This window comes from Gallus gallus, chromosome 3, assembly GCF_016699485.2.
Source record: "Gallus gallus isolate bGalGal1 chromosome 3, bGalGal1.mat.broiler.GRCg7b, whole genome shotgun sequence".
Classification (NCBI taxonomy): Eukaryota; Metazoa; Chordata; class Aves; order Galliformes; family Phasianidae; genus Gallus; species Gallus gallus.
This window is the reverse complement of record NC_052534.1, coordinates 46803407-46818973: the sequence shown is the minus strand read 5'-3', so window position 1 is coordinate 46818973 and position 15567 is coordinate 46803407. Positions and strand designations below refer to the sequence as shown.

The following is a 15567-nucleotide window of genomic DNA, read 5'->3' as shown; positions in this document are numbered from 1 at the left end:
GTGCTACATTCCAACATACTAGCCACGAGCTTGTTCTGGTGCATGGAGATATTACTCCCCAGATGCAGGACCCTGCGCTTTGTCTGTTGAATTTCAAGACGTTCCTTTTCTGCCCATCTTCCCAGCCTGTCAAGACGTGGAAGTCAGATTTGCCCAAAAGATCTCTGAACAGATTTTTCTTAAGAAAGGAAAAGTATTCCTTAAATTAGAAAGCAGAATGATGCATTCAGAGTAGAATGATGGTTTCAAAATTCCTCTTGGTTTAAACAAAGATATCTTTACATCTCAGACTCTAAACCAGCTTCCAACAGATTTACATATAATCAGAATCACCTCCTCAGATACCTATTTTGAAGCATTAGTTAGAAGCTGTCATCCAATGCTTTACTCCAGGCTGTAAAGACAAATTTTACATTTATGCTTTACAAGGAGCTACAGAGGTAAGAGAAAAGTCATTTAAGAAACAAGAAGAAAGATGAGTGGGAAAATTATGTTTGGATACACCACTGTATCTCGTATGGATGGACAGCTCTTCTTAAACTAGAGGTGAATTTCATTCCTCTGTACCTGACTTTTATACTACGTACACCCTGACAGCTCCTTGGTGTGCAGAATGTGTTTTGTGCTCATAGTAATCACAAAAACAACTTCAAGAGAGACTTGGAATCACTTACTCATCTACCTCATGAAAACAATCTCCATCTATGTCAGTCCTGACAAATTTGTTCATGACCTGCTTTTTTTTTTTTTTTTTTTTTTTTTTTTAAGTTTAAGGTTACTCCATAATCCACCCAGCAGTCTGTTCAAGCACTGTGTATGATATCACGTTAGAAGATTTTATATAAATATTTAAGCTTTCCTCCTTCTTGTTATCTATTACTTAAAGCCTATTCCTGCCCTATTCAACAGAGGTGCAAGTCATAGACTATTCTGTGTTCTTGCTAGGCATCTCTGAGCTCTGAGAAGTCCAGTTCAGAAGCACACTGCTTAAAAGCTGGCACAGCATTCCAGTTGAAATTGTACTTACTCTAAGAAAAAAGAAAAAAAAAGACTACTTCCAAAAACTTGTTAACAAAAAGCAAACAAGCAAAAAATGCCAAAAAAACAACTCACCTCAGTTTAGCAGAGATCTGCTGCATCTACTCATAAGCACTTTTGATCACAACAGCCTATAACTCAAGTCCAGTGTACATCCATTTCAATTATTTAACAATTTATTAATTGTACTGCATCAATAAATTCAATCTTTTATTTTCACAGTGTGATAGTAACATGCAAAGCAATAGTAATCCAACTCCTACCGTTCTCGGTTAAACTTGAGTGAATGAAGTATAGCAGGTCTCTTCTGACGTAAGTTCCACAGGTGTAAGGTATCATCAGCCAAGGCACTCACAAGAGCTCCCTGTTAAAAATAAAGTTTTACTGAATTTATATCTAGAACTCTAGAAATAGTATTAATAACATTATAGAGGAAATATTGCCACTTGCTACCAATATTAAAATATTTACAAGCATGCATGTTTAAATCATAGCACAGATAAGTTTCATGTAGTAGTAATGGGATAACTGATTTGATCACAGCATTCAGCCTGGTAACATTTTGTTCTGTGCTATACTGAGGAGTCATTGGCAAGACACTTTTTCTGGAATGCACGAGTACCCTCATGCACATATCTGTAGAGAAATGAAGTAATAAATCCAGCAGCTAACATCTACATGCTGACAAATGTAGCGATACTTGACTTCAGCATCCCTCAGAGCTAGAGATCCCTCTAAAAATCTGGTCCCTAAGTAGCTCAAGAACAGCATTGCTGTCAGGTCTCAGCTGTTGTGTCTTTCAAAATAAATGTGAAATTGCTGAGGGTTCAGATCAGAGACCTTCTCTCAGCTCACATCTAAAACAATAGCTATCAAAGTAGAGATAACAATCCACTGAAACTGTTGGTACTATTAAAAGTGTACTTCAAAGGATGACTTGCAATATTCACTGACAGGAATAGATATATTACTAGCAAAAAAGTTCCTGCTTGTAGAAGGAGTACTCTAGAGATGAAGTCATTTTCAAAAGTTAGTCAAACAATGTCTGTGATTGAAAAAGTTACCTTGTTAACAGTGTTTAACACAAGTGATTCTTAGCATGAATGGTATCTGTATTTTGATGTTTGCTTAGTGAGAAATTGGGGAACACACAGTGCATCTTGCTTAAATTACAGAATACAAACATTAATTTACTAACCTCATTAATCAGGAACTGAAGCTGGATTACTGCAGCTCCACTGTCATGCTGGCAGTAACATTCAACCCCTGGCCGACCAAAGCTGAATTGTTAACATTAAGGAAACTTAATTGATGTATGCAGTGTAGGAGAAAGAAAAACATTGTCAACTTCAGTAATACCATATTCAAACAGGCTAACATCCTGCTTCTAGCTCATACGCCAAAAATATTTAGCCACACAGATCTTAATGATCAAGAAAAAAATCCATTTATAAACAACATAGTAACTAACATAAGGAGTTGAAAGGTCCATTTTATTTATCCACATGGAATAAGAAAATTATGTATAACAGCTCAACTTATATTTATCTAAAGGTTCCTTTGTCCATGAGAACACAATGGAGAATGATGAGGCAGTTATTTTAGCAGTGGTAAATATCAGGACTAGTATAAAAGAAAGTTATTTAAATAACATAACCAAGTGAACAAATTATTCGAGCGCTAAAGGAGATTTACCTGTTTTTTAAAATGCTACTTACAGATGAAAGAAGAGTTGAATAATGCAAGCAATATTAAAAGAAAATGTGCTATGGCAGAAATGAAAAAAAAAATCAATAGTCAAAATATGGAGGAGTCAATGGTAAATTATGTATAATGTAAATTTCCAGGATCTCTGTATCAAGATTTCCTGGATTCACACCAACTATGAGATAACAAGTGTGCTCATTTTCCCTCCCATGCATAAATCAGTCTTCTACTTCTATAATGAATACCAAACAGAAGTAACAATGCAGATTCTTTCTAATCTCCATAGTTGATTTGTTGCAAATACTCTGTATTTTCAGTTTTGTTATCCTCTTTCTCCAGACATGAAATTAAGTCAGTTCTCTAACCTCTAGGTGAGAGAACAGAAATAACACGAATCCAAATGACTTATGTGAAACAGTCAGTGTATCATCATTACAGCACAAACAGGATTCCTGGAGAATATTTTGCCAAAGAGCTCAACACCTACAGTTTCAAGCAGGCATCTTGGGAAGAATGGAAACCATTTCAAGGATATATGCAAATCAATGAAAATATACAATTTGTTCTGTTAGTATACACTAGAAATTAATAAATCATTATAATTCTCATTCAGCCTTCAAGTCTTCCATTTACTGAGAAATTGTTGATCAAATTGAAGTGGATACAAATACCCTTTAAAAAGCTATTTGTTACATATTTCATTTATATGTGTGTATATATGCATATATACACAGACATTTATATCTACCTATACATTTATCTAGTGCGAATACATCTATCAATAGATCTATATATGCTATAGACAGATAGATGCCTTCATACTAGAGACAGTGGAAAAGCAAAAGTAACTATTAGGTCAGATGGAAGTTAAAAATCACAAGCATCTCCTGATGTGCCTGAACAGTGAAATAAAACGTAGGCAGAACTACAGTGGGAAGAAGTCCTCTTCAGCACACCTCCGTATTTTACTTTTTAAACTCCGATCACTTTCTTCTCCTAACCTAATGATTCTGTGTAACATCCAGCCAAGTGATGAGAGGGATACTAAACAGATGTTGAATAATCCAGTAAATTTAATTCCAGCTTTCTTCCCTGAATAGAAGTAGTAATTTAATTCTGTTCTGGAGTAGAAAGGCTTAAAGAGTTGGCTTGCATCACCTGTTTTTTTCCCTTTCTGTATTTTTCATTCTCATCAATTTGGTTCCTGTACAAAGAAGTCATCTGTGTTCCACTGCCTGTTAATAGCACTTAAAAAAAAAAAAGCTTAAAATTCACACTTCTCCCTCCCCAAAAGGATACCTTCCTTTACGAACTCAGAATACTTTTAACGTACAAGCAGTGCTTTTGCAAATTGCTAGACTCAAAAAAAAAAAAAAAAAAAAAAAAAAAATCCCCACAAGGAAGAACGAAATTTTCAGACTATTTACTTCAGCCTTGCTCACACTTCTGCATTCACTGGAATTGACAACCACTTGCAGAAAAAGACAAGCAATTTCTAAAGGTAAAATTCAGATGTATACAAGAACTGAATTTTAAGACTTGTCAGTTATATATCTGCACTGACATAGCTTTCCAACAAAAGCTTTCCCAAATATCTCCCAGAAAATTAGTTTCCAACTGAAATATGTAACACTTATTCTTTCACCACCCACGGTTTATTTGGAGTTGAACCTTCATAGCTACCTTGCCTCATAACAAGAGAAGTATGACCCAGAAAAAGACAGAAATCCAGAGATTGAGTTACTCCAATCTTCACAAATTCTATCCTTCACATGTTGGCTTCAAGAATTGTCTGCTGCAAGTATTTCTAGAAGCATTGTCTCCAGTTCATATAATTTTCAATATTAAGAATACTTGAACTTTTGACCAAAAATCCTTTAGCATTTTCCAGGGCGTATGAACCAGTTTCCTCTCCAAAAATCAGTATGTTTGCAACATTATGTTTACAAAGTTTAAACGTACAGAGGAAGTTTTTGCTTTTTGACAAGTGAGTGAAAGCCACATATACAGATCAGAAAAATGGAGTTCCATCTCCTATCCCACTTACGGTTATGAAAAAAATAAAATTGGTCCTTGCAGTTACTCCATTTAGTGCATTCAACCAAGGATTACGTTGCCTTCACTTTTTCACCTGGTAGCTAGAATTACTATTCTCATCTTGAATTAATATCATCATCCTAACCATCATTAATCTTCTTTTCTAAAGCAATGCAAAATCTCCCAGATTTTTAATTCACTTCAATCCTGGCTGCAGAAGGATAAGAGAATAGAGAAGTTCAGTTGGAAGGGACCTTCAGAGATCGAGTCTGTCCAGTTCCTCCATATCTTTGTGTGTGCGTGCTCAAGGCACAAGAGCTCACTGCACTAAGTAGTGACTCTACCACACAGCAGCCCCTGAAACAGGCAGAGATTGTAATGAATAATGACAAGATAGGCAAAGCATTTTCATTCTATAGACAGGACAAATTCCCTGCCAAAGGCTGGGTTGCTGTAGAGAAAAATAGCGTGGTCTGAGCAGGTTTGGGTTTTTTTGTTTTTGTTTTTTTAAATCCAATACCAATTTTTTCTCCTATGCTTCCAAGCACTTCTTCCCACTATTGCTATTCTGTCTATTAATCTAAATATGAACAAAAAAGTTTAAGAGCTTCTCAGCCGTAGCTATGACTATTGCTTCTGTGCTCCCCAGAGTGATGAGGAAATTGATGCCAGCAAACATTAGCATTTGTCTTTAGTGCACGTTTTATGAGAAAGCATGCAAAGGGCAAAAGACAAAAGCAATGGCCAAGTGAAGGAAGTAACAAGGTACACATGAACTAACATCAGTGTTCACTTTCCAAACAGCTAGCACAGGTCATACATTAGAAGAAGCAGAGGATCACACAAATATAACCTTACCAACCTTAACTTGTGGCAAGAGTTCCAAAATGTGTTTTTGCCACAGATGTTTCACAGAGCTACCCTTGTTTTTTTTTCAGTTTTTCCACACAGACAGAACTAAAGCATTTCAGTTTGTTATGTTGCTTCTTTTAATGCCGAAAAATTGTGTTTAAAAAACAAAAAACTTAGTATTTATAGCTCATCTGCATGGGAACAACTCAGTGAATATCTGCCTAAATAGCAATTTTTCAAAACTAAAAACAACTTCTAGATAACATATGAAAGCCTCAGAAGGCTTTTCGCTTTTTTACTTCTGTGGTGCATGTGGGTCTTTTTCATATTTGTTTAAATATTGGGCTGCATATTTGTTTAAATATTGGGCTTGCTCACACGTGGTTGGTTTGTCTGACATTGGAAACGTTTATAAAAGTTTCGACAGTACAGCACAAGATACGGACTGTGTTCCTGTATCAGATTTGTCAGTGTTACAATAGGTTGGGATTTACAAGACAAATACAGAACCAGCAACTTTTAAAATTTGTGACCAGATACTTTTCAAAACTCTAGCTGTAACACTTCATAGTACATAAACATTCGGTAAATGTGATACAAAATACAGATTCAATAGAGAAAGATACATGTTACTGATCTGAATTATGTACAAGTCACTAAGGTTGCTTATTTTTTCATATACCTGTCTGCAGCATAGAGCTTTAAAGCAGTGCAGATTACACCTGCATATTTTAAAACAGTCATTTGTAAACAGTGTTTTACCACTTTGCTTAGTCTCTCCCCCAGTTATTTTTCTAGATAGCAAAATCACCACTTACTTCACAAACAATGTTGTATGTACCTGAACTGTGGCGCCCAGGAATTACCATAACAGAAAAATATGAAGATGATGAGATTTCCAAACTGTCCTGTGCATATAATAACGACAAGCTAGTCTGGTGTTACTGACCATTGCCAATGTCTTGACTGCAAACCAACTACATACAAAAAACAAATAGTTCATTTATGGTACTCTGAAATTCGATGTACACTCCTGGTGATGTACAGTCCTCTAAGCAGTAGAAGATCAGCTTTGATTCATTCACCTCAACTGTTAAATGATCCTACCTGTGCCTATATCTGATCAGTACTAGTGCTTTCTCATACCAAAGTATGATTTCTGACACAAAGAACAGTATATCAATACACACAGCCAGTAGAAGAGCTATTCGTGAAGTGGTAAAGTACCACAGTTGACACTGTCTACAAAACTGGTTTTGACCTTTCACGTTCACTTAATACCAACAAATGTGACAAAATAAAAAGTCTCAAAACATTTTGGAGAGTTTTAGACTTCACATCAAGCTGCAAGTGAGAGCATACCATCATTTTTCAAGAACAGAAAGATTACAGGATTTCTTTCCAAAACTTTAGGCCGTTCATAACTGCTCAGGCCTGCTGTGCTTACACCTCTTAGATAAGCAGGTCTTTTTTCTTCCCCGTGCTTCACTATATATGCCTGAAAAAGCATAAGACTTTCAGTAATATTTCACATCTACTTTCCTAATGTAAATGACAATATCAGGCAGACAAACAAAAACAAGAACAAACAAGGACCTCTTCATTATGTATGTAAACAGAGCTACAGCTTAAAATGCACCCGAATCAGGAAAATAAACAGCAACATCTCTAAAAGACAGAGCTCGCTTTCACGTATCCAGGGCTGCTAAAGCTTTTAGCTAGAATTACAGCACTTATTGCATATACAGATTCCATTTCCTGCACATATTTCATTTTTCTTTTTATGAAACAAGTCCAAAGTGCTCCTGAAGATGATTTTGTCCTATAACTTTAGTGGCAGAGCAACAGGTACAGACTGAAGAACTGAGGCAGGATGTCCTTTCTGGTCCACTCAGTATTCTTCCACCTATCAGACTTCCTTGCAAATGACAAAAATGGCATTTATCCCAGAGGATGGGGTGGAGGACAGCTCTGATCGTTGGTCTGTGTGATTAAAAACCCTCTCCACTTTTGTTTAAACCTTACATTCCTGTGAGGTACTAACAAAGTAAACCCAAGGCAGTCCCTTGGTTTGTTTTCCTTTTTTTTTTTTTTAAATAGTAGTAGTTTTTTTCTTGGCAGATAAAAACAACTGTGGAGTTAAGAAAAGTGCCACAAAATTAACTTTGTAACATATAAGGTGCAACACAGGATAACAGTTCAGTAATCTGAAAAAGTAATCTTGTGTTAATGGGCGGGTCTCATTTTCTTCAGTCTCAAAGCATATGGCTGCCTTCCAAAAATCAAGGAAGGACTGCATCTTGCACACAAAGTACAAAGGCACAGAAATATACAACTTAACTAACACTTTTGACATTCGAGAGAAGCTGAACTCGTATCTGCAGACATTTTTCCCTCTCCCCTCCAAGTGGAGCCATGCACCAGCTCTCCCCAGGTACTCCCCCAGCGACACTAAGAGCACCTCACCTCTGCTCCCATGGATTTTCCCAGCAGGAACTAAAGCTTTAAGGGGCAGGAGCAGGCACCAGAAATGGCAGTAGGACACATGACAACAGCCCATGCAATTCAGCCTACTTTAGATCACGCTTTCTTCCTCAGAAGAGCAGCCACACCTCACAGCCACCACCCTCGTCGGAAGCTGCAGTTTACTGCTTTGTTACGAGAAGTATGGTGCTGTCATCTACCTCACAATACTAAGTATAATTAGCTTTTAAAACTGAGATTGAAGTTAGTCAGATGGAAATACTATCAAATTAACAGCAACAGCTTACTATGAGGATTCTAGGTGCATGATTACAATGTATTCCCCTTTTGCCAGTGAAGGAAAAGGAGAGGGCAAGAAAACTGTCTTCAGGGAAACGGGATAAGGAAAAGGAAGACTGACAGATACAGCCAGCCAGAAGACACCGACTGCAATGCTTGTACATCAAAAATAGCACTTGCTGAATTAGCTGATATCTGCAGTTTGACCTCATTACTTGCACAGAAAAAAAGCCAACATTACATATAGTATTTGGAAGCCATCACATGTGTCCCTAGAGAGTAAAGAAATATAACTTCCAGGCAATGAAAAAAATCTACATTCAGCTTCTTTCTGTTAGTTGTAAGGGTGAAAATAAATCCAAGGCACCTAATGGAAAATGAGACTAGAATTTCAGTCCCGTTTTTTCCAAATGTGGAAAACTAAGAGTGGAATAATAATAATAATAATGATAATAATAGAAACAACACAAAGAAAGGTAGGTTCCATACACTTATGGACTCCAAAGAGACCATTTACACACTGATAAGACTGACAAAAGCAATAAATTTTTCTCAATTTCTAGGAATCTTAGCATTATACAAAGTTCAAGTATTTTTGAGAGCAACTGCATTGAGTGTTCAGCGGTTGTTTTAATACAAATGATGAAGGCTAAGAAGCTCCACTCAGATGGCTTATGTTTGACCATAAAAGTTTATGAGGTACACTGTCACAAAATTACTTGATACCATTTGATCTCAGGAGTCTTCATTACTGCATGAAGAGAGCGATAATATCCTGGGTGGCCCTGCTTGATCAGGGTGTTGGACCACAGGGCCTCCAGAAGTCCCATCAACTTCAGTCATTCTTATTCTGTGAGGAGGTGTAATATTTAAACAGGTTTTTTTCTATATTTTAATTTTCTTATTATCTATGTTATATTAGCTGAATAGGCTACAGCAAACAATTACTGACATTTGCTACTGCTGCTCCCACTGAACTCATGACTACACAAGCCCTTGGAACCAATATCTCAACTTCAGCATCAGTCAGTGATAAGATCTATTCCTGCATAAATGCAGATCATCTTCCCCAAATATTCATGCTCATAAAACAGTGCTCACCTTCTTTAAACATCAGAAGCCAACTACTTCAGTGTTAATTGTTTAGAATAATCCTAGAGTACATCGCTCAGTTAAGGACATTAATTTGTTTCTCCATACAGGCAGCTACAGCAATTTTAAGCATAAAAACTTCTGAACTTACGGTAAGAAAAAAATGAATTACTGAACTAGTCTACATAGAAACTGATCAACAGTGGATATTCAGCTGTTATTTCAGATTTTTTTTTCTAGCAAAAAAAAAAAAAGGCCAAGAGTCAAAACAGATCTTAAGCTTCAAAGCTACTTATATAAACAAGCACAAACACAGTATTTTCGAAATAGCTTTGAAAAGTAGCAGCAAGTTTTCTATAAAGGTTGTATTTGGTTGATTTTTCTCAGAGCTGATGGGTTACAGGCTTTTCTTGATTTTACTCATTTTATTTTCCTAAAGAATATCATCCAGGTCCTATTGTTCAAGTCTAAAAGCTGTATTTCAGCAATAACAAGGCACAAAAAAGGAGATTAATCTGGCTTTTTATTTTCTATTTTTTTAAGTAGGATGAGAGGGAGGGAGAACAACAGAACACAGGGGAGAAATAATAAAATTGTTACAAATATATTTGCATAATGGTTCCTTTGACTATACAGGATGCACTAAAATGGTTTGTAACTGCTAACTCAGTCATGTTTTTTTAGAAAGACTATATACAGGAGAATAAAACTAGGAAATAATTATATACTTTGAAAAAACTTCACCAAAACTCAGAGGCAAATATCTTTGCATTCTGTAGCACACTTCCAAGTCCTATTCATCTGCCATCCACATAAACCAATTTATTTTTAACGCCAAATTTTAATGTATTACGAAAATCCTACCTCCTCCTTCCTTGTTATTGTATATACTATATCACAATATTAATAATTAACCAGGCTCTTTCTCCTTACATTCATAGCTTATTGGCCACAGCTAAAGGTAGAGCCATTTTTTGCTCTTAGAACTGAGCAGTGTGTGAGGAAAGAACAAATCCTCTCCCAGCATCCAAATATTTCAGGCAGAATTGCCAATAGCGGCATTAACAAATGTAATGTGTTGAACTAGATGTTAAGTGATTTATCATATGCCTACTTAGTTTAACTTACAAAAGCATAAGGAACCTTATATTATCTAATAAGATGGACAATTTAATGATTTTAAAGGACACAGCCAATCCCTCCCAATCAATTACTGTCAATTAATGCCAGTTTCTGACTATAAAGCCACTGTTAGGTCTAGAAGTGTCTCTTATCCCCTATGTTTAGGAAGACAGAATGATCTAAAATACTTCACTTAAATCCTGCCTGCTAAACAGATCTTCTGTTATTTTTAAGCCACAGAATATGGGATATTCACGGCAGGCAGCAAACTGTAATTAATAACTGTAACAAATACATCTTCACTTTTTTCAAACATAAGCCTATCCTTCCAAAGAGAGGTGTAGCTAGTCCAGCCTGTTGAGTCCCACTATCATTTGTGCCTCATTAACCCTTTAAATCTTTTGTCCCAGAATAAGACCATAGATTTTATTACAAATTCCACATTAACATAATTTCTAGTTTTGCAAATCACCAAAAGATAAGAAAATGTTCATCTTTTGCTGCTATCAAAGTAGAATGGACAGTTTTACAGAAGGTTAGCTCAATATTACCACCACAAACAAAAAGTTAAGCTACAATTCAAACAATTCAGTAGATGGCACTCTTCCACCAAAATCAAAAAAAGGAAACTGTCATAATATAAACAAATCTAGCCATCTGAAAACAATCTAAATTAATCTTCGAGATAAAAACTGGCATTAAGCATGTCATTCTTTAATATTTTTTTAAGTGTAGGTATGCCATTAAAAATAAAGCTTCTTTTTTCATCTCAGCTTAGTTTAAAAGTTTGCAGGTGGCACCTTAAATCCTGCTCTCATTGTACTTGAAGACTTCAGATGGATCCTTCAGCCACAAGAAATGCATCACTCTTCACTGAACAGAATTTCAGTGAGAGCACTAAACGCAGCAGTACAGCGCTGTACAGGCCATGGATGTCAAACAAAGAGCTTCTTTAAGATTAGGGAGCACAGTGTGTATGAAAGTACCCAGTTTAAGACCACAAGAGGATGGGAACCAGAACATTAACAGAAAAGCACAATCCAAGGTAGCGTTCCAAAGTATATTTCCTGCTGTTCTTTCTAGGTTGCATTTTACTGGAAGGAGGCATGCAAATCTACCTTGCAAATCTGGCTTATTTGAGTGAGGGGGTTTTTGACACTTTAGAGAACCTGCTCATCTTTTAGCCTTGTGTACATCCTTTCCCAGAATCCAAGCAATGCCTGATACTTACGCCAGCGCTCATCTGCCCTGCTATTACAAGGGTTTAACTTGCTTGTAATCTGCTCACACTTTCTGTGACAGATGAGCTGTTTTATTCAAGTTTAACAGAGAGAAAGAAGTCCTGCAGATAACATTTTGCTGTAAGCTTTACAAAAATAGGAAGCTGAGAAGAGGAGAAACCCAGATTAGACATACCCCACCAAAAGGGAAAGCATTACCTCAACACCCTAAAATAGAGTTTCCGCATAAAATGGTGTAGTCACAGAAAACACTTCTATAGTTACCGCACAGGGTAATTCTACTACAGGAGGGAGTCATACGGTTCCAAGGTTCAAAGATGCAGTGTCTCAGCTTTCTTTCTCCAAATAAAAGTAAATGAATATCCACATCTTTTAACTCACTTCCTATAACTGAAACTGTTTCAGAAAAAAAGGAAAGGAGGAACTCCTCTCTTCATACGATGGCCTGAAGAAAAACATTATATATGGTGATCTATGGTTTTGAGATCTTCCAAGGTACAGAGCTACACCTGTTTGTGCTCCCTGGCACTTCCAAGATTCCTCCACAATCCTGCAGCTTAACTGAAGCGTGACTTCTGCAAGAATGAGGTTGTCTTCAAACAAATCTGCACTGAAATTTGATAGTTTGAAATCTGATTTATTTTAAGACTAGAACTTTCCCTTTCCACACAGAGTACTGTTGTGTCCTTCGCTACCACTCAGCTCCCCAAATGCCAAGACAAGACATCTTCATTTCCTCTCCTTCTTTCCCTCATCTCCCCACCACTTGTTTTTTAAAGGGAAAGAGAAGGAAGACAAAATAAACAGCAAGTCTGTACAAAGATTTGCTCTCCTCAGAAACTCGTCTGCCTCCAAGAACTATCCCAAAAGATCAAAACAGTCCTTTCTCAGTTACAAGCTATTACATAAATTAGCAATCCTAAAAAAGAGCAATTGCTATTGCTGTCAATCATCCCAGTACTGATATGCACAAAATTAAATGCTTGCTCTTTGTGGTAGACTATCAAAATAGTTCAGAGCTTTACTGGGGTTTTAGTGTCAAAGCCTGAAATTACAAATGCCAAACTAAGAGGGCTTTCCACCTTCACTAAGGACATTTCCAGCTGTGGAAAGCAAGGGTACAGAAATGTCGTAACAGGAAAATATCCAGGGGTCCATATAAGAGAAATCATAGAATCATAGAATCGCTAAGGTTGGAAAAGACCCACAGGATCATCCAGTCCAACCATTCGCCCTTCACCAATGGTTCCCGCTAAACCATGTCCCTCAACACAACATCCAAACGCTCTTTAAACACCACCAGGGTCAGTGACTCCACCACCTCTCTGGGCAGCCCATTCCAGTGCCTGACCACCCTTTCAGAGAAGTAGTATTTCCTAACGTCCAGCCTGAATCTTCCCTGACGCAGCTTGAAGCCATTCCCTCTCGTCCTAAAATATATTTTCTGGAACAGAACTCCCCATTCAAATTCAAAATGGTTTCTAAGCAGTAAATTCAAACCTTTAAACTGAACGTCTAATCTAGCCAGCTCTCCTACTTCATGTCAGGACAATGTGCACTGATAGCGTAATTTACTGCTTAAAATATTTTGAATGCTTTTAGTGTTACATTATTTTCACTACTTGTTAATAAATAATGAGAAAGAGAAATCAATTAGTTTTGAAATTTCACTTCTGTAACACTTCCCATCAAAAAATACAACACAAAACTGCTGATGCAACTCTTAGGTAACTACTGAAATCTCTAGAAGTTGCAACATGTAGATGTTTTACATAGGCTTCACATGGTGAAGAGTAAAAACCACAGGAAGCTCCGATATAAGCTCAGGAAGTACATATTTAATTGATATCTGTCATACTAAATCACCCGTGATTATGTTCTTTAACACGTTATAATGAAAAAAAAAACAAAAAAAACCACAAGAGGCAAAACTGCTTTTCCACAACTTGGGTAGAAAATCTCAGAGAATAAGCACTACCTATAAAAGATATTTAAATAATTTAGCTCTTACCTTAATGTAACTCTTCTTATCTGGCTAATTTCTAAAGCAAGAAAAAAAACATAAAGGAATGTCTGTTGCCTACCTACAGGCCTCCATAACTTGTTTAAAGTTGGAGTCTTCTTTACAAATGTAGTCATCCTTTATTTTCAAGACTGACCACTTCATTACTTTTTCAAATATTAGTATAGTAGAGTGGCAACGATTTACGCAGAAACTGATAACTTCATTGTACATGTATGATTCCTAGCAGCTCTATGTGAGAAGAAAACTATTTCAAGAAAAAGATTAGCCTTCCTGACAGTAAAGAATTCCACCAGAACTACACTTGAGTCAAATACGTATTAAGAAAAAAACTAATTGTTTTCCCCTACAGAAGGAAACTTCCTTGGGCCAACCGCATGCAGACTAATACACAAGCTTCGCAAGTCAGGAAGTGTTTTTCTTGCAGTCAAAATATTCCAACTACTCTTGCATCCAAGGACAAACAAAACCAGTTTGATATGTTAGCACAACATGTCTGATTAGTTCTAGTTTTCCCATGAGTGGCCAAGGTCCCAGCTCCAGCTTCCGAGAATGGCTGTTTAATCAAGAATCACCAACAATCCCCCACCCCTCCCACATGCATTTCCAGGTCTGCATGACTAAACCTGGGAGAGCTTACAGAGTCACTTACAAAATGACTCTGCTGGAAACAAGGCTGCCTAGACAGGAAAAATGTGTTTTAATAGAGTCAAGCCCTCTCTCTTTTCACAAATCGCATGCATACACAAATTTGATCCTCTTGAACCAGAAAAGGAATAAGAAGGTTAGATTATTAGACCTAAACTGCTTGAAATGAGAAGCCAAGAATGTACCTGCATTGGAAGAGGCAATTCACAAACAGGTTCTACAATTAACTTGACAGAAGCAGCACAGTACCAATGCACACTTGAAAACTGAAACAGTATTTTTGAGGTAATTTCATGAGAAAAAAAGATGACCCACAAACACTGAAATCTATGTACATTTAAGAGAAAGATGCACTATTTTTTGAAAGACAAATGGAGTGTTTCCATTAACCAAAATTTTCCCTGCCATTCAAAATAGCAACTATTAAAGGAAGATTCTAATCTCATCAAATACAAGTGAGAACGGAACGCTATTTAAAGACCCCTGGGTTAAGGTGACACATGCCTTGCAGTCAAACAGGAACAAAAGCAACATAACAAATGGCAATTTTATAAAATGGCTACCCAAAAAGGCAACCAGATAAGTAACACAAGAAAGATATGCCCAATACTGAGTTGCTAAGATATTTCAGACAGCTTCATGTTTCAAAAAGTTCTTATTAGGAACTGAAACTCTCTATAAAGACTCTCATTCACAGTACATTTACACTGATATACTCTACAGGTTCTCTAACAATACTGTAAAAAAAAAACAAAAAAACAACACAAAACACTAACAAGAAATATCCCCAACTGATATTAATTTCATTAGCAGTAAACTCTTCCAAAAGTAAGTACATTTGTATCACCTATAATTGTAACCAAGATGTGCTAATTAAGTATGACACCAAACATTATTTAACGAATCTTTTGTGACAACCGTCTCTTTGATTGAGATTCCCCACATAAGACAAGACTGGATACCTAAAAACATTAATCATTTTTCTGTAGATTAGAACAGCAAGTTCTAAAGTCTTCATGTTATATTTGGATACAACTGCAATAA

The 15567-nt window shown here is 36.5% G+C and overlaps 1 protein-coding gene across 10 annotated transcripts in view; it reads right to left on the bottom strand.

The window, feature by feature from the left end:
• Window positions 1–15567, bottom strand: part of STXBP5 (syntaxin binding protein 5) — a 105725-nt gene that overhangs the window by 74716 nt on the left and 15442 nt on the right. For all 10 annotated transcript variants that reach the window (XM_003640994.6, XM_015284281.4, XM_015284282.4 and 7 more), the window contains exons 3-4: window positions 2237–2318; window positions 1302–1402 (exon numbers count right to left, since the gene is read on the bottom strand). In XM_003640994.6, coding sequence (XP_003641042.2) covers window positions 1302–1402; window positions 2237–2318 — 183 coding nt within the window. The remainder of the gene's footprint in view (window positions 1–1301; window positions 1403–2236; window positions 2319–15567) is intronic.